This window comes from Mixophyes fleayi, chromosome 3, assembly GCF_038048845.1.
Source record: "Mixophyes fleayi isolate aMixFle1 chromosome 3, aMixFle1.hap1, whole genome shotgun sequence".
NCBI lineage: Eukaryota > Metazoa > Chordata > Amphibia > Anura > Limnodynastidae > Mixophyes > Mixophyes fleayi.
Window position 1 is genome coordinate 165,490,360 of NC_134404.1, and position 22,488 is coordinate 165,512,847.

The following is a 22,488-nucleotide window of genomic DNA, read 5'->3' on the forward strand; positions in this document are numbered from 1 at the left end:
GCGCTATATAAATAAATGATGATGATGATGATGATGAACAAGAGAAGGTAGTAATAGGAGCGGAGGAAACACAAGGGTAATGTATACTACCATAGTGAAGAAGGATAATGAAGAGGAGGGCAATGGAAAGGTTAGACAGAGGAAGAGTAAGCCTTCATGAACAGGTGGATTCTAAGGGATTGTTTGAAGAACTACAAGCACCAGCATGCCTTTTTCCATGCTAGAACCTGTAGTTTCATGCAGTAAACTTATTGTAAATGCACACACTGGCAGCGTTGAAAATAGGGATGAGCGGACTCGGATTCTCGCAATCCGAGCCCACCCGAACAGTGCGGATCCTAGGCCGATCCGAGCACTGTTCGGGAACTTCCTGGCGGCAAACGGAGCCAAACCGAGGCTATGACATCCAAGTCTCGCGTCGGATCTCGCGAGACTTGGATGTCATAAATACTCACCTTGCGGGCGCCATCTTCCTTCTGGCTGTGATCACTCGTGAGGGAGGTTGTAGTTAGGGAGCTCCTGATCAGTTTAGTTGTTCTTTGTGCTTTGTCCAGTGCTCTGTCCTGCTGAGTCCAGTGGTGCTTTTGTCCTGTGCTCTGTCCTGCTGAATCCAGTGGTGCTGTGTCCTGTGCTCTGTCCTGCTGAGTCCAGTGGTGCTGCCTGTGTCCTGTGCTCTGTTCTGCTAAGGGCATAGTTATTTCAAATGTATTCAAAATTTATAAAAAAATTTAAAAAATAATTATAAAAAACTTATACAATTTTTTTTTAAAAAAAATATAACAAATTTTTTCAAAAAATTATACAAAAATAATTGACAAAAAACATAAAAAAATTAGTTTAAAAATACTAGGTACTGATATCTCAAAGTCAAACTACGTTCACTGTTGCTGCTGTACCGAAAAAAATTGGGTACTGCTATTTAAAAGTCAAACTACGTTCACTGTTGCTGCTGTACCCAAAAATAACTGCGGCCTTAACAGCTATGTTGGTGTTAGACATGCATCCGGTGTCCGCCATCTGTGCAGTGGAATTCAGACCAGTTGGAGGATGTAGGAGCAGCCATCTGTGCAGTGGTATTCAGACCAGTTGGAGGAGGTAGGAGCAGACATCTGTGCAGTGGAATTCAGACCAGTTGGAGGAGGTAGGAGCAGACATCTGTGCAGTGGAATTCAGACCAGTTGGAGGAGGTATTGTGGCCCCGGTACCAAATTGGATAGCGGGGCCACTCCACTACGCAGTCCAGATAGATGCGTATCAGATATTAAACTACATTCAGTGTTGGGGCCAAATCCAAAAATAATTAAACTGCACCGTCATGATCGAAAACAAGAGGTATTGACGCGCTAGAACTCCACCCTCTATATGCTGCAGAGGATGGAGGAGCAACCATCTGTGCAGTGGAATTCAGACCAGTTGGAGGGGGTATTGTGGCCCCGGTACCAAATTGGGTACCAGGGCCACTCCACTACGCAGTCCAGATAGATGCGTATCATATATTAAAATACGTTGACTGTTGCTGCCAAATCAAAATTTTATGAAAATGACCTGTCATCGTCGAAAACAAGAGGTAGTGACGCGCTCGAACTACACCCTCTATATGCTGCAGAGGATGTAGGAGCAGCCATATGTGCAGTGGAATTGAGACCAGTTGGAGGAGGTATTGTGGCCCCGGTACCAAATTGGGTACCGGGGTCACTCCACTACGCAGTCCAGAAAGCTACCTCGGTGCAATGTTTTGGACTAAAAACAATATTGTGAGGTGTGAGGTGTTCAGAATAGACTGGAAATTAGTGGAAATGATTGTTATTGAGGTTAATAATAGTGTAGGAGTGTAAAAAAAAACCCAAAAAACTGTATTTTAGCGCTTTTTATGCTTTTTTAAAAATAAATCAGAACCCAAAACCCTAAATCAGAACCAAAACCTTTCGTCAGGTGTTTTGGCAAAACAAATCAGAACCCAAAACCTCAAGCTAATCAGAACCCAAAACACAAAACACTAAAAGTGCCCGGTGCACACCCCTAGTTGAAAAAATGCTTTATTAGAAAGAAACACTAATTTCATTATTGCACTCCTAAATCCTTGCATTACTTTGCAACAGAAGAAGATTCCCAAGGGTTAAAAAACACAAAACCCTGGACCGACACATTACTTGTTCCTAGCCACTGCTTAATAAATGAGATGAAGCTTCTGTCTGAATAGCCAATCAGAGTGACTTGCGTCTTATTTTCTGTAGTTTGAGAAAAAAAATCACTCTTGTTGGCTACTTGCATGTACACCATACTTTCCAACTCCCTGTAACCTGTGCTCCAGGATCTCCCGGAGGGAAGGTCAGAATGCAGTAGCGTGGGGACACCATCATATCACCATGACCATGGGCAGCACAGTGGTTAGCACTTCTGCCTCACAGCACTGGGGTCATTAGTTCGATTCTCGACCATGGCCTTATCTGTGTGGAGTTTGTATGTTCTCCATGTGTTTGCGTGGGTTTCCTCCGGGTGCTCCGGTTTCCTCCTGTCTATCTGTCTCCCTGTCTGTCTATTTCCCTCTTTGTCTGTCTGTGTCTGTGTGAGTGTGTGTCTATATTAGGGAATTTAGACTATAAGCTTCAATGGGGCAGGGACTGATGTGAATAAGTTCTCTGTGCAGCACTGCGGAATTAGTGGCACTATATAAATTGATGATGATGATGACCCCGCCCCTGCTATGTAATGGTGAAATACATAGCAAAGCCGGGGCAGGCCCTAATTATATCAATTTTGTCATTATGCTAAGCCTCTATTGGAATCTGGGAGGATGACAACTCTTTTAGAAGTCCGAGAGAAACCCACGAATTTCAGGAGCCTCCTGAAAATTCCAGGAGATTAGGCATGTGTGGTATAGACCCCATGTGAGCTTTTAATGAATGTTTATTCATAAGCAATAGCCGGCCTATACGCAACTAGTCAATTACAGTGGCTTTATCGTTATTCAATCAATAATAGAGGCACACTGTTCTCCCATATTAGAGGTAACTAGCAATAATAACAGTTGCTGGTTTCACTTTTGATGGGAGGGTGATGTCTGTTATATAGAGTTGCATCATAAGACTTACACTGTATTCTTAAAATATGTGAAAAATACACGTTTGGCCCCAAAATTGTGGCCTTCCCTAAATTATGCTGTTTATCTACAATAATGTTGCTAGCAAATTCTTTAAACATTTTACATAACACGTGTGTTAAAAAAAACATGATAGGAGAAGGGGTACTGAGATATAGTAGAGAGAACAAAGTCTGCCAACAGCAGTGTGGTGCTATGCAGCCTCCATATGAAAAAGTTTGACATGAGCCCCACACAGGGTCCTAGACAATGTAGTAGCTTTAGGATATCTTTTTCTGATCATCAGCCATACACAGATTACACAGCAGTGCCATACAATCCTGGCTGTTGTTGTCTCCAAAACCTGCACTTCCCTTCCTTGGCAGCCACCAGTTGACTTCTGGGGGCAATTACATAGATCCTAATAGCTGCAGGGCTCTGGTAAGGGCCCACTGTAATGGTAAGGATGATAGCAAGCTTTTTTGGCACCACTGGGCACACCTATAGCCTAGGCAAGCTTTTCTTATTGACATGCTGATAATTCAGCACCGATCTCAAAGACTGATTCTTTTTGTGAGTTTTAAGATTTTTATATTACAGAAAGTAGGATTTTGTACATGTTGAGTAATGTTTGTAGTACTCTATAGTGAATCAAATTAATGACCAGGGCAATAATGTTTATTTGGTTATTAAACAGTCAGCCAGTGAATGCAATGAATGCTCTCATGCAACATATGTAATATATGTTTCTTTTTGTCTTTATAGGTTAGAAATGTCTGATAAAAGTGTAAATATTAATAGAACATCACATAAACTGTCCAACTCTGACTACACATGGGAATATGAGTACTATGAATATGCACCTGTTTCTTTTGAAGGATTGAAGGCTCACAAATGTAAGTATTTGGCATTTGCCTATTGTTCATTTTATATTACACAAAAGCAATAATGAGACTGTCCGCTTTTATGTCTAAATATAGCACTATCACTAAGTGGGCTCCCAAAACCAGCAAGTACATACAGCTTTTTTTAAATTAGCCTGCAACAGCAAAGAGGAAGTTTGTAGTGTACCGTAAATAGCTTGTCACATGGTATGGTGAAAAGAAGACGTAGAAGTAACGTGATATTAAAAAAAAAAAAAGAGTATGCGTATTTCGGCTTACAAGTTAAAAATGAATAATTGTATCCTTTATACCATAGCACATTTACTAATAATTTAACATGGTTGGCATGACAAAATATTAAATACTTTTCAAACCAGACTTGTGTCCACCATATCATCAATGTCCAGAAGATTGAGTGGGAATGAGTAATATGGGAAATTAGGATGTGGTTCAGGTGTCAGGATCCCCTCCAACCAATACAACACCACCCGGAGTCTACTCTGATAGTCAGGTGTTCGCTGGAGCCCCTAGTGGTGGGGACAGACTTGGCTGCAGTCTACAGAGGGTCGTGTGGCGTGTACCAGCTGCGGGGAACCCAGGAGCAGAGGATAATGGCAGACAGCAATTCCAAAGGACAGGCCGAGGTCAGGGATCACTTGCTAGGAAGAATCGTCAGGAAACAAGCCAAGGGTTGAGGTCATGGGCAAATCAGCAGAAACGGTGGTACAGTCCAGAAGGTCAAGGGCACAGGCAGAAAGGCAAATCCAGTAAACAAGCAGGGGTCATACACGGTAGGCAACAATCCAAAGGTAACACCAGGAGTACAGGAGTACAGCAGCAGGCAGCAACACAGGAAACTGGAAGCTATAACCGGCAGTGAGGCTTCCACCCTCACTGCCTTAAATACCAGTGTCCACCAATCAGAGCCTCGCTCTGAATCAGCCACAGCCCCTTTCATAATTGATCTGATGCTTAATTAATTAGCCCACAGGCTAGCACCCTTATTGCGCACGTGCCCGGCTGCCCTGTAATGCCGGTACGCGGCGCTGAACAGAAAAGCGTCCTACCGTTGCTACGGCAACGGTCGGCTGGCCCCCGGAAGTGACGTCCCGGTCGTCATAGCGATGGCCGGGATGGAGGTAGGAGAGTCGCGGCGGCTCGTAACATCAGGGATCTGCTTACATGTCTTCCCGATCCCAAAGGCAAATCACATAGCCCCATAATGCCACCATACAATACCTTAATATCCGTGCAGAACAGTGCCCAAGGTAACAATCCCATTTCAGAGTTTGCTGCTCCTACCAAATGTACTTTTAGGCCCTGGCTGATACAAGAAGTAGCGCAATATTACAGCCTAAATTGACTTCCAATTAAATGTAATTGTTTGGTGTTCATTAGGATGTGCCAGTGACTCCAGCAAGGCTTCTTCCAGTGGCATTCATTAATTGTACGGTTAGAAGAAGGCAGTGTGTTATGAACTTCATTGTCAGTGCAACACTGTCCTAAAGCATCTATAACACTTTCTTTGGAGATGTATGTTAGCTGGTACTTATAGCCTTAATTTTCATAGGTGAAAGATATGGAGTTGGTATTTGGTGCAAAAGGGCGAAGGGGAAGAGTAAAAGATGGTGGGGAGGAGTGGGTATTTGCGTGGAATGTATACTGTTGTTAGGCTACTGAAATGAGCAGGCGTGGAAGATAGAATGTATCATATCTTATTATTGTACGAACACAGCAGTCATAAGGTGAAATGGCATATGAACCATAAGAAATAGGCATGTGAAACATCTAGCACAGATCTCAATTATTTGGTGTCTGAAAACTTGTACAAGTGTCCAGGGTGTCACTGGATCTGCGGTGCCTGTGTGGAGTGAAGTGATTCCCTTGAATCTGGAATCCGCGCGGTGTGGAGGATCTCTGAAGTCCTCCATTTTTGGGGTTTAAAATTACCTAGAGAAGTGTTGATCACGATTGTCAGTATAGTGCTCGATCTCCTCCGGTGTATGATGTCGCATTAGGGTCTGTGCCTCAATCTGCGCTGTGGCTTTCTTCCTCACTGGTCTCTGTGTGCCACTGTTGTCTCCTCACGTGGGGAGTTATGGGTGGTTAAAGTTCCATGCAGCTTGCCCATCCCTTGTGCTGTGTCTTTGACTTAGTTTGCTTAGTTGGTTGGGTTTGACTTGATGGGTAAAGGAGGCATGGGTACCAGTATTTGTGATCTTGCTAGAAACAACTCTTTAGTCATTTCCTAGCTCTGCTCATAACATGCACCATTATTAGGACAGTGCATTCTACCTTACCATGAGCCTATAATATGGTAGCTGGTGCTATTGATCAGGGCAGGAAAGCAGAATCTACAGGCTGCAGGTTATACTTTATATACGTTATCCAGGTGAGATTAGCTTTATCACACTCCTGCTGTACAGTGGATGTCATGTGGAAGAAAGTTCGAGACAAGGCACTGGTAAATTGATTCAAACATGACTTTATTGCAGAACAGGATCACACTTTTATCCACAAAGATCTCATCCATCCATGACGTACACAAATCTCCCAAGCCAACTCCATTATACTTTTTAATGTTGTTCTGGTTATGACATGATCAGGAATTAAAATATAAAATCTGAATTGTAACACATGAACTAACTTTATGACAGTATTTAAGGGGTTCATATAACAGGTTGGGTACGAATTTTCGATAGTGAAAAAAGGCCGGAAATAATACTGACATGAAATTTTCGACAGTCTAAATACTGATATAGAGAAAATATGTACATGGATAAAATACAGACAGTGTGATTGCTGACAGTGAAAATGATGTAAGACACAATGCCGGTATCAAAACGGTGTTATGTGCGTATTGTCGCTAACCAATAACGATTGTCGAACCTCGATTTGTGTTTCCAAAGCACAAAGATTTATTCGCAATAAGTAGAATAATATGCTCAAGCGAAGTAATAGTAAATACAGCCGTTACTTATCGCAGGCGCTCTGGATCCAGTGCAGTCATTCAATCCTGAAGTCTGGGGACAAGATGTCTGCACACTGGATCACAAGCTGCTGCTTATATACACAATCAAATACAGTAATACAATAAAGATAGTATAGCTTGCATCTATTGGTCCAGGTCTCAGGAATGTCCAAGGGGTTGTCAATCATTGGCTGGTTCATCCTAAGGAATCCAAAGGAGGGGGTCACCTCTCCAGGGGGTATGCTCGGCTCTTCCCGCCAAGATTCCTTAGTCTTAAGTAGTCCATAATTTCCTATCATTCATAACTAGCGTATGCACTATGCGATTCCCTCGCAGAGTGAACCAAACAGTAGGATATTTAATGAGGTTCATTATGATACCACTCATGATGTGATTCCTTCAACCTGTTCCGTGTATTTCACTAATATGCATGTAACTCTAATATAACATATAAATACTACTATATTTCGACATAACTGACTATGTGTTGCAACTACCATTAATGTATACTATTTTATAAGTATGCGTGTTTGTGCAAATGTATGGTAAAAGACCAATTACCGTTGCTGCCACGTGTAGTGGATGCGTTCACTCTTTCACGCCGTAGCGTGCCCTTGTACGTCGATGCGTACCGTACGCATCTTTTCAGACAAAGACAACCAAGTTTGCTAGACTTTAATTGAAATGACTTTATCCGATAAGCTGACTTCGCCAGCTCCACCCTTTGATAGTGTACTAAACTATCACCCAATCACCGTTTCAAGTTCAGGTTTATACAATACTTCTTCACAGACCAGGATCTCGGTATCTGGTACCACCCTTTCAGTCTCTTTCTCAGTGTTACTCCTATGAGAACGCTTTCCACACTTCAACACAGTAGGAACACATTTGACAACTAAACCAATTGCTAAGATGACACCCAGTATAAGGAGAAGGAGCTTACCTACACTAGCAACCATTTCCTGTACCCACTCCCCCAGACCGGAGAACCATTTCACAGGGTTCAACCACGAGAACCAACCCACCTTTTCCCCGACCTCATATAACGAAGAATTATGGCTCTTTCGAAATTCCCATTTTAGCTGCAAAATTTCATCCATCTTCCGGTCTATAACCTCTTTAGGGTCATCCGTATTTTTAGTAATGTACGTGCAACATTTGACACCGAACTGGGTGGCCAGTGTCACACAGTACCCACCAGTAATAGAGGTGAGATAATTTAGTACCAGTCTATGTTGCACCAACTCCTTCTTGTACGCTTGTAGCTCCCTTCCAGTATACCTGAAAGTGTCATCATACATCTCGGTGATATTATCTATTAATTTGGCTAGGTCTTGGATATATTTAAAGTTTAATGTTCCCCGAGCGGTCCTGGTGAGTTCTAGAGCAACCATAACTTGGAAACCAGCAGTTTCACTAATCAATTTTGTAGCTATGGGTTCCTCATCAGGAATCATATTTCTCTTGCCACAGTGTTCATACTGTGTGTGTATGTATGGTGGTGATGTAGTCTTGTGAATTCCAACCATTTCTTCATGAGTAATAGTCATGATTTCAGGAACCAGTTTAGCTAAGAAACACAAGCCTTTGGAACTCGGAGTCACCCAGGAATAAGCTTTCCTCCCACAAACAAAATACACATCATCAGGGAGAACATAAGGAGCAGTATGCCCATGAATTATATCACACAGAGTTTTGATAAAACTACCCATGCCTAGTGTCTCCATTTGTTCTAGACACGTGTCGGCATTAATGACATTTTTACATTTATCTGTAGAGACTTTTCCAATGGATACCTTCTTATGTTTGGTTATACGCCCTAATTTGTGACTTCCATCAACATTCCTGCCTAGTAGTGACCTTGTGAGTCTCCCTCTAAAATGAGTGTGGTGAGCCATTGTCTGATCTGATAGGTCAGCCTCCCAATTCTCCAGGCGCTTTGCATGAGATATATTTAGGCACAGCAAAGATCTGCCTATGGAGTATTGACGAAGTGTCAGACTAGGGGACCTAGTGTTATTGTACCTCCCGTCTATGGGCCTCCCACCCCTCAATTCGAGTACTTCAGATATGTTTAGAGGGAATGGCACTAGTCCTATATTATGCTGCCCTTGATAGCACACCCAACACTCGGTTTGATTTAGCATCCTTACCCACCAGGGAGTGATAATCCTCCAAAGGATGCCTGCCTATATTCAGAGTACTGGGGGACTGGCATCGTTGGATGCATCTCTCTTCAACTAAAGAATCGCAGAACTTGCAGATACAATACTCATCAGACAATAGCCCCTCACACTGCCTCCGAGTTCCTGAGCTAGCAGACCTTTTCATAACCCCTGGACCAAGTTTGATAATGGGCTGCTCTGAGTATCCTATTAACTTTTCTTCGGCCTCCATTTCATCCGTATCACTCCTAGAACTCTCCTCCATCCTCCATCCTCCTTCACAAAAATAGAATGTCCTAGAAAGAGTAAAAACAAGGAAAATCCTGGAACAAAATAAAAACAAAAACCGCCACTCCATCGCTGGAAAGATAGTTCTGAGGCAACGTCTCTGGTTCAGGTGTCTCGACTGCAGGCTTTAGGTCTCCCGGAACAGGCTCACAAGTGACAGCTCTGTGTCGTCGGTCTTAGTTTTATCTTGCACTTTCTCCGGATTATGGACTCTCCTGCAGTGGGTGGAATGGACCCAAGTGTCTCTCTCTGCAACCTTCAGTGATGTAGTACTGGTCAGCAGCACTTGGTACGGGCCTTCCCAACGGTCTGTTAAACAACCTGAACATAGGAAATTGCGGATCATAACAGTCTCCAGGTTCAACATCATGACAGTTCGTTTCTGACATACCAGGTGACAGCATTTTTAGTTTTTGTTGTTGTTGTTTTAGCTGTCTGCTCATTCTTATAAGATATTGTACAGTCACTTCATTATTACACTTCAAGTCGTCTTGTGGACTCACGATCAAATGAGGCTGTCGTCCGAACAGTATCTCAAAGGGGGACAGATTAAGAGGAGGTATAGGAGTGGTTTGAATGCTATGGAGGACCAACGGCAAAGCCTCAGGCCATGCCAACCCAGTTTCAGCCATTATCTTACTAAGCTTGTTCTTTATAGTACCGTTTACTCTCTCCACCATTACCACTGGCTTGTGGTCGGTAAGGGGTGTGAAGTCTGCTACCGATTCCCATGAGTTTACACATATTTTGTAAGATATCACCAGTAAAATGGGTACCCCTATCACTTTTAATGATTCTAGGGATACCGAACCTACACACAAAGTCTTGTACAATTTTCTTTGCAGTGAACACAGCAGTATTAGTGGCTGCCGGATATGCTTCTACCCAACCGGAAAACACATCAATACACACTAACACATACTTTAAATTCCTGCACGGTGGTAATTGGATATAGTCAATTTGTATTACCTGAAAAGGTCCGTCTGTAGGAGGGATGTGGGATGGCTCAGTTGGAATTTTTTTCCAACATTTTTCCTCAAACAAGTAAGACATGACATTGCTTTCTTACCTGCCTGAGAGGAAAATCCGGGAGCACACCAGTATGCTCTCACCAGTTTGCACATACCTTCTTTACCCAGGTGAGTCAGACCGTGTGCTGCTTCAGCCAGGCTTGGATAGTATGTTCGGGGAGCTACAGGCTTACCTTGTCCATCCCTCCAGAGTCCTGAGGACTCTTGACCACATCGCCTTCCAGACCGCCTTTTCCTGCAGGGAACACAAATCTTGCATTTCAATTAATTTCTGCGTGTCTAATGTCTGAAAAACCATCATAGTCTCGGTCGATACAGTCATAGGTTGCCCTGCTGCCCATTTAGCAGCTTCGTCTGCCCTGTTGTTGCCCAATGACACTGGGTCTTCTTCAAAGGTATGGGCTTTGCACTTTATGACGGCTACTGTTCTGGGTAACTGTATCGCTGTCAGAAGTCCTTTTATGTGTTGTGAGTGTGCCACTGGTGTACCTGCTGCTGTCGTAAAGTTTCTAAGACGCCACAGGGCCCCAAAATCGTGCACTACCCCGAAGGCGTACCTAGAGTCAGTATATATATTGGCTGATTTACCCTCTGCCAATTCACACGCTCTCCTTAGTGATACTAGTTCTGCTACCTGGGCTGAGTGAGGTGGACCAAGGGGTTCAGCTTCTACCACATCCTGATCGTCTACAACAGCGTAACCAGTACATAGCTCTCCTGTCTCTGTCTGTCTATGGCAACTTCCGTCTGTATAAAACGTAAAATCTACATTTTCTAAGGGGGTGTCACGTATGTCGGGCCTTGCAGTAAAGGTCTGATTCAGGTGTTCCATACAATCATGCGTGTCAGTATTCTTGCCTAACTCATCATCAACCAGGGTCTCCTCACCTCCCACCCTTTGTGTCTCTAGAGACACATACGGAAGGTATGTAGCTGGATTTAAGGTGCTACATCGTTTGATGGTGATGTTTGAGGGTGCCATCAGGGCTAGTTCCCACTTTGTGAATCTAGCTGAAGAAACATGTCTGGTTTGGGCTGAATTTAACAGAGCTGATACAGCATGGGGTGTATAGATAGTTGAATTATGTCCTAATACTACGTCCTCGCTCTTACTCACCAGAAGAGCCGTTGCTGCTACACTTCTGAGACATGTTGGGAGTGATCTTGCCACATTGTCTAATTGTGCACTGTAGTATGCTACTGGTCTGCTAGCGTCACCATGTTTCTGTGCGAGGACACCTGCTGCACAACCATCAGCTTCTGTACAAAATAGCTCAAAAGGCTTTTCATAATCAGGTATTCCCAATGCAGGTGCTCTAGTCAGACTATCTTTAAGATTAAAGAACGCTTGCTCTGACTCTTCTGTGTGTACAACACGTTCTGGTTTTGAGGAAGAGACTAGCTCCTGCAATGGTAATTCCAGAATAGAAAAACCTGGGATCCAGGATCTACAGTATCCACACATCCCCAAGAAAGTACGTATCTGCTTCTGGCTCTGCGGCAGAGTCATGTGTTGTATGGCCTCAATTCTGTCGGTTGTCAGGTGTCTTAGCCCCTTAGTGAGGCAGTGTCCTAAGTATTTGACCTTAGTCTGACATGGCTGTAATTTATCCTTTGCCACCTTGTGCCCTGTTTGTGAAAGATGAAGCAACAACAATTTAGTATCATGTAAACATGACATAAAAGAATCAGAGCATAACAACAAATTGTCCACATATTGAATTAGAACAGACCCATTGTAGGGTTGAAAGGATTGCAAACAGTCATGTAAGGCTTGGGAGAAAATACTGGGGCTGTCAATGAACCCCTGGGGTAGTCTGGTCCATGTGTATTGCACTCCCCTGTAGGAGAATGCAAAAAGGTATTGGCAGTCAGGGTGAAGAGGGACTGAGAAGAAAGCAGAACATAGATCAATGACAGTAAAATGACTGGCAGACTGTGGAATCTGCATGAGGATGACAGCTGGATTCGGCACTACGGGGAATTGGCTCTCAACAACTTTATAAATTCCCCTTAAGTCCTGGACTAATCTATAGCCCCTCCCCCCATACTTCTTCACAGGGAAAATGGGACTATTTGCTGTACTGGCTGTACGAATTAAAATCCCTTGTTGTAACAGCCTCTCTATAACAGGATATACCCCTAGTTCCACCTCCGGTTTTAATGGATACTGTGGGATTTTTGGAGCTATCCTACCACTTTTTAGATTGACCATGACAGGGGCTACGTTTGCCATCAGTCCAGTGTCCTGTCCATCTCTGGTCCATAGGGAACCTGGTATTTCCAGCAACATCCCCTTTACTTGAGATAGACTTTGTTCTATAACAGGAGAGTGTAACATTAACCTTTGAGGGGTGTCCAATATATCCTGTACCTCATGTGCGACCTTCTCCGGTATATCTAAGAACACACCATCAGAAGTACAGTATATGACACATCCCATTTTACATAACAAGTCTCTCCCTAGCAAGTTAGTAGGAGCCGCTGCAGCCAAGAGAAATGAATGCTTAGTATGCAGAGGCCCGATAGTAACTTCAGCGGGTTTAGTTAGAGGATAATGTAACACTTTTCCCGTTACCCCCATAGCTGGAATGGTTTTACTGGTCACCTGTAGATTGAAAGGAGAGGTTATCACAGATCGGGCCGCCCCTGTATCTACAAGAAAAGTTTGTTTCCTACTAGCTATGTCAACTATCATTTTTGGTTCTTCACTCTGACTCTCAGTTAACCTCACTGGCTGTAGACTACAGGTATGACCTGACCCCTAGCGCTGACTATCATTTTCCCGCGCAATATTTGTGGTTATAATATGTGCGGGTAGATGTGAGTCTTCGATTCTAGGTGAATTCTTCCTTGGAGGATATCTATGTGTCCCACCTCTAGGGCTGAATCTGTCTTTTTTACAGTCCCTCATGTGTCCTTCATTACAATTGAAACATCTGATCACTCTATGTTTCTTATTATGTTGGTTGTATGCTGGTGGTCGTGTATGCATCCCCTCTAGAGCCTGTATACTCACCGTCATTAACCTATCACCTTTCTCCTCCTTTTGTCTAAAAAGGTTTTTGTCGTGCTCCACAGCAGACTCCCTAAGAGAATCTACCGTGACACCTCTCCAATTAGGTAATGTGGTTTGTACTCTCGTCTTTAAATTTTCTCTAAGGCCATCCATCAGTACTCCTACAGCTACATCTCTGTGATGTGGGTCCTCACTTATGTTGGATATCCCAGTAAACCGTGTTATCGCTGCTATAGCTCTAGTGAAGTAATCTGCTGCTGTTTCACTATCCTTTTGTTTAATGGTGAAAATCTTACTCCAATTTACTACTACTCGAAAATAGATGGCTAAGTGTTTGACAATTTGTTCTATATTCTTTTGGTTAATCTCATCAGTCAAGGTGTCATCTTCCTCCAACAAACAATTTTCAATGAATTTTTGTATGTTAGTATTGGGAGGAAGACACACCCTCAACACTACACGCCAATCCTTATTGGTTGGTTCGTGGGCATTTCCTAAGTCTTTAACAAATTTCTGACACTTAGCCATCTCTTTTCTAGGATCTGGGAATTCAGTCATAATGGAACGTAATTCTGATCTAGTCCAGGGACAATGCATTGTAACATTTCTTAAAGGAACTACACCATCCTTATCTGGTTTCCCATTGGGAACTGATATTGTGCGGACTGGGAACGCACCCTCTGGTACACTGACTTCAGGGGACACTACAGGATTTGCTGGTTCTAGATTTAGAACGCTTTCACTCCTAGTGATCACGCTACTCTCACCTATCTTAGCCATTTTCTCATACTTGCGCTGAGCCTCTAGTACACTAACAGCATGGGCAAAGGCCGAAATCACAGTGGGTTCATCTTCATTTTCAGATACACTTGATTTAAACTCGCTTAAAACAGGATACAACTTAGCAATTTTTCTATTTTCAGTTTTAACAACGGCTGTACTTACCCCTCTCGCCACATAAGGTGGCGGGGGCGCGCTTGCGCTGAGTTCGCCACGCTTCTCAATGGTTACTTCCGCCTTGCGCGTTTTCGCCACGCCTACTTCCGGTTTGCATTCGCTGCTCTGCCACGTGTTACCTTCCATTTGCCACAATTTTAAACAATCATTATGTCTATTTCTCTTTTTCGTTGACTTGATCAACCATACTTTATCTTTTACAGTATTTAGTACCTCTGCATTAAAACTTCCTATTGTTGGGAAAGGCCTATCACAATCTTTGGTCATCTTGACCCACGTGTCACAATACACAGTTGCGTATGCACCATATTTCTTACACATGAGAAACCTCGCTGAACCAATAGGGCCTTCCTTAGGCAGTACACTGACCATCTCTAGCGTCTGCTTAGCACCCATGTTGAATAACACCAATCTATGCAGACCACTTTCAACAATTTGCTACAAACACTCTACCGTTAGAGATCTCTTACTGGCCGTGGACGTATTTGCTTAAGCTGCGTCCACTCACTTCCTCTTGTATTAAACAAGGACCCCTAACACAGACAATATCACTGTGGGACCCAAGGGCTATCAGCTCCTCGATACCCTGGCTAAACCACAAAAATCTGTTGAGTTTATTATAACTGGGAGAACATAGTCGATACAATCAACCAGCCTTTCCAATATAATTCCTCCTAGCTGCTTCACCAATTCGCACTAAAGATGCGGTTAGATCGCACTGCCTACCAATACTAATTATTAGCAAACCTTGCGATCTATTGGTAGCGCTTTGCGAAAACTCGGTTTTCGCATTCGGTATACCTGCCCTGTATACCGTCCTTCGGTTGGGCAATCCGCCTCGTCAGACAGCAACTGAGCACAATGAATAATAAACGGTGTATCTACGTTACAACATCACACACTATACACCTTTTCTGCGCAGAAAATCAAAAGTTCCCAACAACAGTAATAATATCTCAGAGGTTTTCACAAGTAATTATACTATGCATGTATAATAACTATCAAAACGATTGTTTAACCACGTGGCAAATCTACCGGAAGTTCGCGTACGCACAGCAGGAAATACACATACGCTAAGCAATGCAATACAGTTAAAACGCACAATGACAAAAAAAAGAAACAGTTTTCTCTTTTGTCCCTAGGTTCTAGTTAGCGTGCCCTAGATAATGCAAAACGGACATTCGGTTTCGCAACACAGAGTAAAATTCAGGTTTTGAACACAATGCGTTCTTACCCGTTTATGACGTGTCTCCACCCTTTGTTGAGGAACCGAAATCCGTTGGTCTTGCGTATCGTCGGCAACGAAACCTCCAAAGCTCACGAGCCCCCAAATTGTTATGTGCGTATTGTCGCTAACCAATAACGATTGTCGAACCTCGATTTGTGTTTCCAAAGCACAAAGATTTATTCGCAATAAGTAGAATAATATGCTCAAGTGAAGTAATAGTAAATACAGCCGTTACTTATAGCAGGCGCTCTGGATCCAGTGCAGTCATTCAATCCTGAAGTCTGGGGACAAGATGTCTGTACACTGGATCACAAGCTGCTGCTTATATACACAATCAAATACAGTAATACAATGAAGATGGTATAGCTTGCATCTATTGGTCCAGGTCTCAGGAATGTCCAAGGGGTTGTCAATCATTGCTGGTTCATCCTAAGGAATCCAAAGGAGGGGGTCACCTCTCCAGGGGGTATGCTCGGCTCTTCCCGCCAAGATTCCTTAGTCTTAAGTAGTCCATAATTCCCTATCATTCATAACTTGCGTATGCACTCTGCGATTCCCTTTGCAGAGTGAACCAAACAGTAGGATATGTAACGAGGTTCATTATGATACCACTCATGATGTGATTCCTTCAACCTGTTCCGTGTATTTCACTAATATGCATGTAACTCTAATATAACATATAAATACTACTATATTTCGACATAACTGACTATGTGTTGCAACTACCATTAATGTATACTATTTTATAAGTATGCGTGTTTGTGCGAATGTATGGTAAAAGACCAATTACCGTTGCTGCCACGTGTAGTGGATGCGTACGCCCTTTCACGTCGATGCGTACCGTACGCATCTTTTCAGACAAAGACAACCAAGTTTGCTAGACTTTAATTAAAATGACTGATGACCGATAAGCTGACTTCGACAACGGCAATGCCAGCAGGCCGCTGGACCTGCCAGCAGTAAACCTCGCTATTTGTCCCCACGATTTTCCTCTGACCAGCCCTAGGCTAGCAGCATGAGAGTTATTATTTAACAGTTTAATTACCCGATACCCACCACCCAGGGGTGTGGGAAGAGCCCTCTGCTGTCAGCATGGGGCTGGGCCCAACTCCCTAGTGAATCCAGCCCATGCTGACCAGTCTGGGGCTGGTTGTCATGATGGCAGAGGGACCCCTAGTGCGGGTTTTCCTGCTATGGTGTCACCAGCCCCAGCTGGCTAAACCTAGAGCTGGTTGGATGAGAATCAGGGGGACTTCATGCTGTTTATCATCCCTGATTTACCTCCAGCCAGCACTAGGGTTAATATGAGGAAGCGAGGAGGTGGGGGTACACTTTTTTTTTTCACCGTTTACTGCTGGCGGATCGGCTGGCATTGCTCTTTTAACGTTGACATTCGGTGACTGTCGGCATTTTCACTGTTGGTAATCACACTGTCTGTATTTTATCTGAATATTTTGTCCATGTCGGTATTTAGACTGTAGGTATTTTCTCCATGTCATTTTTTAGACTGCAGGATTTTTGTGTCAGTGTTATTCCAGTTTGTATTTTCAATGTCGGAAATATGACTACCACCGCATATAACTATGCTGTCAGTCTGGTTTGGCCATTTGCTCTCTCCTAGCACCATGCTGTAGCCAGTGCCCTGTCATCAAGAGAGCTTTTACACTTGGATAGATTGAATGTCCCCCCAACAGCCTATAAGATAAAGCTCTATAGTCCTGCTTCACAGATGCCCTAATATGTAAGGTCCCTTTGAAATTCTTAAAGTATACTAAACATGATGTATTATATGGCTTATATATTCATATAGGAAAATAAACATCAAAGCAATGTTCTCCATAATTCACATCTGAGACTATGTATACATTTATACTCTGGCAACTGTACGCAGGGCCGCCATCAGGGGGGTACAGGGGGTACAGATGTATGGGGCCCGGGCTCACCAGGGGGCCCGCTGACCACCGATGAGCTGTTTCATCACTGCTGTGTCCTCCCCAGCGTCCCTGCTGCTGCTGCTGTGAGCCTGGCAGTGTCAGGCAGCTGTGAAACGCGAATTTCATCTCCGATCCACGTTTGACAGCTGCCTGTCACTGCCAGGCTCACAGCAGCAGCAGGGACGCTGGGGAGGACACAGCAGAGATCGCAGGGGAATGTTGGCTCCGCCCATTTGAACATGTGACCAGCCTCCTCTTCCTGTCACATGATGGTGTGACCTCACATCACACAGAGGGGCTGCATCAAGCAACTTCTGTTTCATTCTGGATAGTGTAAGTAATTTTATTTTACTTGTAGGCACTCATCTTAAGCCATTAGTTCACACTATTTATATTTTATATGGGGTTTGTCCTATTATTTTGTCACTTGGTAGTTTCACTTCAATATTAATTTGTAGTGTTAATTTCTATATGTATATTATTCATTCAATATAGGATGTAATATGTCCTTTTGATTTATTGTGTGATAATGGTAGGATTAAGGGTATGGATATTATGATACATTAGGCAGATGTGCTAATGTATCTCTTATTTATTTTCTTCACTAGGGTAATTTTGTTAATAATTAATTTAGTTGTTCACTATAGGGCACTGTATAGTATTAATAGAGTTATTTCATTTTTCTCTTCTATCTACACTTTATATTTATGGAATATTAGGATTTATATAGATTGATATGTCTTTCTAAGGGTAATATATTACTGCTGAAAACGTTTTATAGAAATTATCCATTGACTTCAGGGTGATCAGGTTTGTATTTTTTATTTTTTTATCTTTATTTTTTACTGGATCGCTCACATATGTTCCATTCCTCTAAATGTGAGGACCCTTTAAAGCCTCACATTATAGTTCTAATGCTTTGCAACTTTCCTGTCATTTAATTTTCATTATAATTTCAATGCCTTGATATTTACCTTCTTCTCATTTGCTGGAAATGAAACATTCAGTGTTGAACAGCATTTTCAATTCGTATTTACAAACATGTGGCAAGAACGGTTGTCCCCAAGCGTCGCTAGGTATGATGCAAGTAAGGGGGTGGACCTATTTTTTATAAATAGCCAATAGAAGGATCGCCTCGGGCTGCCTTGAAAAAGACACTAGAGAAACGCTCGTTGGCGAGACAAGCTCGCCGCCAACTCCGTGCTATATAATTAAACTTTTAGGCAGGGTTTGACTTAAAAATAACAGAATTACCATTGACAGTTACCTTAATTTAAACTAATAACTTCCCCCATCAATAATTGAATATATCATGTCACAAAAAAGAATTACTAAGGGGACTTGTTTACTTAACAGGAGCCTGGGCTGCGTGCTTTTAGCGGCTATTTGTCGCTATGTTAACAGTCATTAATATTTTTCAGATTCAGCATTTTTTTCTCTTTTAATTATTTCGCTAATCTTGTTTTTAATAAATACATTCTTTTGCAATGTGAGTATTATATTAATGCATATCATTAAAGCTTTTTAGCATGTTATATTATATCCAGGACCTTTTGAGTGCCCTATTAGCCGCATTTTCTTTCTTTCTCTAAGATTATTGTAGGATTTCCAACAAGCACAGTGTGGGGAGGATAGAGATAGAGTAAACTAAGTGCAGGTCTGTAAGGAAACACATATTATTATGTACTGTGTCCACCATAACAGAGAAAGTAAAAAAACTAAATACTGTGCATAGAAAACCCTTGTCCACCACACACAGCACCACAGCTCATAGAGAGGGGGACATTTACTGTGCTTACGGGGAGAGGAGAGGGGGACATTTACTGTGCTTGCGTGGAGAGGAGAGGGGGACATTTACTGTGCTTGCGGGGAGAGGAGAGGGGGACATTTTTTGGGGGGGAGGGGAACATTTACGGTGATGAGAGAGTGGGGATGAATGTACTGTGTTGAGGGATAGGGGGCGCATGTATGGCGAAGAGGGAGGGGGGCACATGTATGGGGAGGGGGCACATGTATGGGGAGGGGAGGGGGGGCCCCGCCAGATTAATTAGTACTGGGCCCCACAGTTTCTGATGGCAGCCCTGACTGTACGTACAAACTGTGTCAAACTTGTTAGCTCTGTAGAGAACATATAGTACCAAATATATTCATGGTTAGTATGCATCTGTGCTCTGTTTATTGAATATAATAGGATGATGGGCTGTTCAAGAGAAAATAAATATTAATTTATAGATAGCATCACTAGAAATGGTCTTGCACACAAAAGAAGCAACCCAGATGATAACACCAATTCACCACTCACCAGACTTCCTTGAGTGACCTCACATGAATCAGAGCCGTGGGCAGAAATAAATTTGTTTGAAAACCATGAATAATTATTAAACATTGTCAGATCTAAGGGAATTAATGGTCTATTATAGGTCTCTTTGAATTACAAGCTTTGCCCAGGAAATAGATTTTGGGATTTTGTTTTGTTGTTCAAAACAAATATATAACCAATCTCTCCACTACTATGAAATATATATGCATCACACTTATTCCCAGGCCTGCCATCAGAAACTGTGGGGCCCAGTACTAATTAATCTGACATGGCCCCCCTCCCCATACATGTGCACCCCTCCATCTTCGTCATACATGTGCCCCCTATCCCTCATCACAGTACATTCCTCCCCACTCCCTTATCACAGTAAATGTTCCTCTCCCCTCAAAGTAAATGCCCCTCTCTCCCCTCAATCACAGTAAATGCCCCCCTCTCCCATCCACAGTTAATGTCCCCCCCACAGTTAATGTCCCCCTCTCCCCCACAGTTAAGGTCCCCCTCTCCCTCCCCCCTCCACAGTCATGGTCCCCCTCCCTCCCTCCCTCCACAGATCAGGTCCCCCAGGCTCTCCCTCTCCCCCCTCCCTCCACAATTATGGTCCCCCGGGCTTTCCCCCCCCCCCTCCAAAAAAATAATAGCTCATTAACTTACCTTCTCCTCCGTCATGCTGCAGCTCTGCCTCCCGGTCACTGATACACTGGGGGTGCGGTGCGCAGTGATGATGTCACCTCACCGCGCTCCCAGCCTATCAGAGTCTGGGAGGCAGAGCTGCAGCATCGCGGAGAAGGTAAGAAAAAAAAGAGGAGGCACGGTCGGTAACTGCGGGGCCCGGACAGTCCAGGGAGTCTGGATAGACGGAGAGGTCTGTCCGGGCCCCCTAGTCTGTCCTGGCCCCTCACAGCAGTATTGGCCGTACCCCACTGATGGCGGCCCTACCTATTCCGATCAACACCTACTGTTTGTATTCACTGAGCATAGGGGAGAACATGGCAAATGATACCAAGGACAGAGCGGATAGTGTTGTTGCTGATATCTGTGCTATCTCTTTAATTGGTATTCTTGATGGAATGGTCTCAGAAGAGAACACTATACTTTTGATAATTTTAATTGCTGAATAAACAGGTATTATATGGAAACATTTTTTAAAAGCAGCAATATTGAAGCCCTATGCACGGTGTGTATAATGTTCAATACCTATATGAAAAATATATTTTATTAAACAGTTTAAAAACAATAACATGCATAATTATATGTATATTATAATGCATTTCAGTGGAACATATTTGTACTGAAGTAGTGTAATTGACAGGCTGTGATTTAAACATATGTTGACACGTTATAGATAAAGGCTAATATACCGTCATATTATTGATGGCAGGCGTGAGAATAGTCTGTTTGCTTGAGGCTATGGTGAATAACATCCTCTATCATATAGTGAAGGGAGTCTTCCTTCCCTCCTCTGCATCTGGCAATAGGAACTTATCTTGAGTCATATATGGTTCAAGAGCAGGGAAACTATTTACCTGAAACAGCTGACTGGCAATTTGTGGAAAAACATGTTCAGAGTGGCGCTGTGGCACAAATAAAGAGAATAAGGAATAAAATAGGGGCAGGTGATACAAAGAGAACCAGAGTAGAAGTAATAAGGGCTGATACAGAGAGAAAAGGAGGAGTATTGAGAGAAGAGAGGGATACCAATTAAGAAGAGGAGAATCAGGGATACTGCAACCCTTAAAGGAGAAGGTAAGCAAAGTCCTATTCTATTAATGATAATGGACAGATGAGAATAGATAAAGGGAACTGAGAGAGGGGATAAAATTTACTGCAGGAATAGAAAGAGACACAGAAGAGGGGGAGAGAAATGAGTGAGACATTTGCGGTCCAAAGATGAAGTGGATCCATGGTACAGGCTAAGAAAGAGGAAAATCAAAGAAGAGGTTAGCAGGGGGAATAAAAGGGTATTAGGATAGTAAGGAGAACTAGAGTAGTGTAAAGAAAGAGAGCAGAGACTACAGCAGCAGATATCTACGAATGAGACTCAAGGTGACAGCAATAGGACCCCCAGGGAGAAGCTCAATGTTCTGGATGTGGACACTCAAAGCACAAATATTTTTGTAAGAGGACTGGGACATTCAAAGTCTTCAACACAGACTTTAGTTGGCTAGATAAGTGACACCACACAAAGATACACTGCTGTACATCTATTATAGGCCCTGGCCACGTAACATATTAACTATCAGACATTGGAGGGAAGTACCTTGATTCAACAATTTTGTGTAGAGCGGACATTGCTACAGTCTGTAGGGTACAGTGACTGACTCTAAATAAAAGGAATCTGCAACTCATATTTTATTAGATAATGGTTTTGTATTTTTTATTCACATTTGTATTTAGAGTATAAGAATGTATAATTGATTAGGAATGATAATTTGCAATGCCTTTTTATAGTGTTAGGCAAAGATAACCTTTGTATGATATATGAAAATTATTTTCACACTATTTAGCTTCATTTAGTGAAGATATAACTGGTTGTATAGCCTAATTTCCATCTTTGTTGTTGGTCTAATGTGGTTACAAAGAATAAGTTAATTATCTATTGATAACTTTAACCC

The 22,488-nt window shown here is 42.8% G+C and overlaps 1 protein-coding gene across 2 annotated transcripts in view; it reads left to right on the plus strand.

The window, feature by feature from the left end:
• MRAP2 (melanocortin 2 receptor accessory protein 2) overlaps positions 1–22,488 on the plus strand; it is a 122,337-nt gene that overhangs the window by 65,995 nt on the left and 33,854 nt on the right. The window contains exon 2 of one of the 2 annotated variants that reach the window (XM_075202717.1): positions 3,845–3,975. In XM_075202717.1, coding sequence (XP_075058818.1) covers positions 3,852–3,975 — 124 coding nt within the window. In that variant the 5' untranslated portion in view covers positions 3,845–3,851. Of the gene's footprint in view, positions 1–3,844; positions 3,976–22,488 lie in introns of those variants that run through there. The other variant, XM_075202718.1, reaches the window with a different exon arrangement.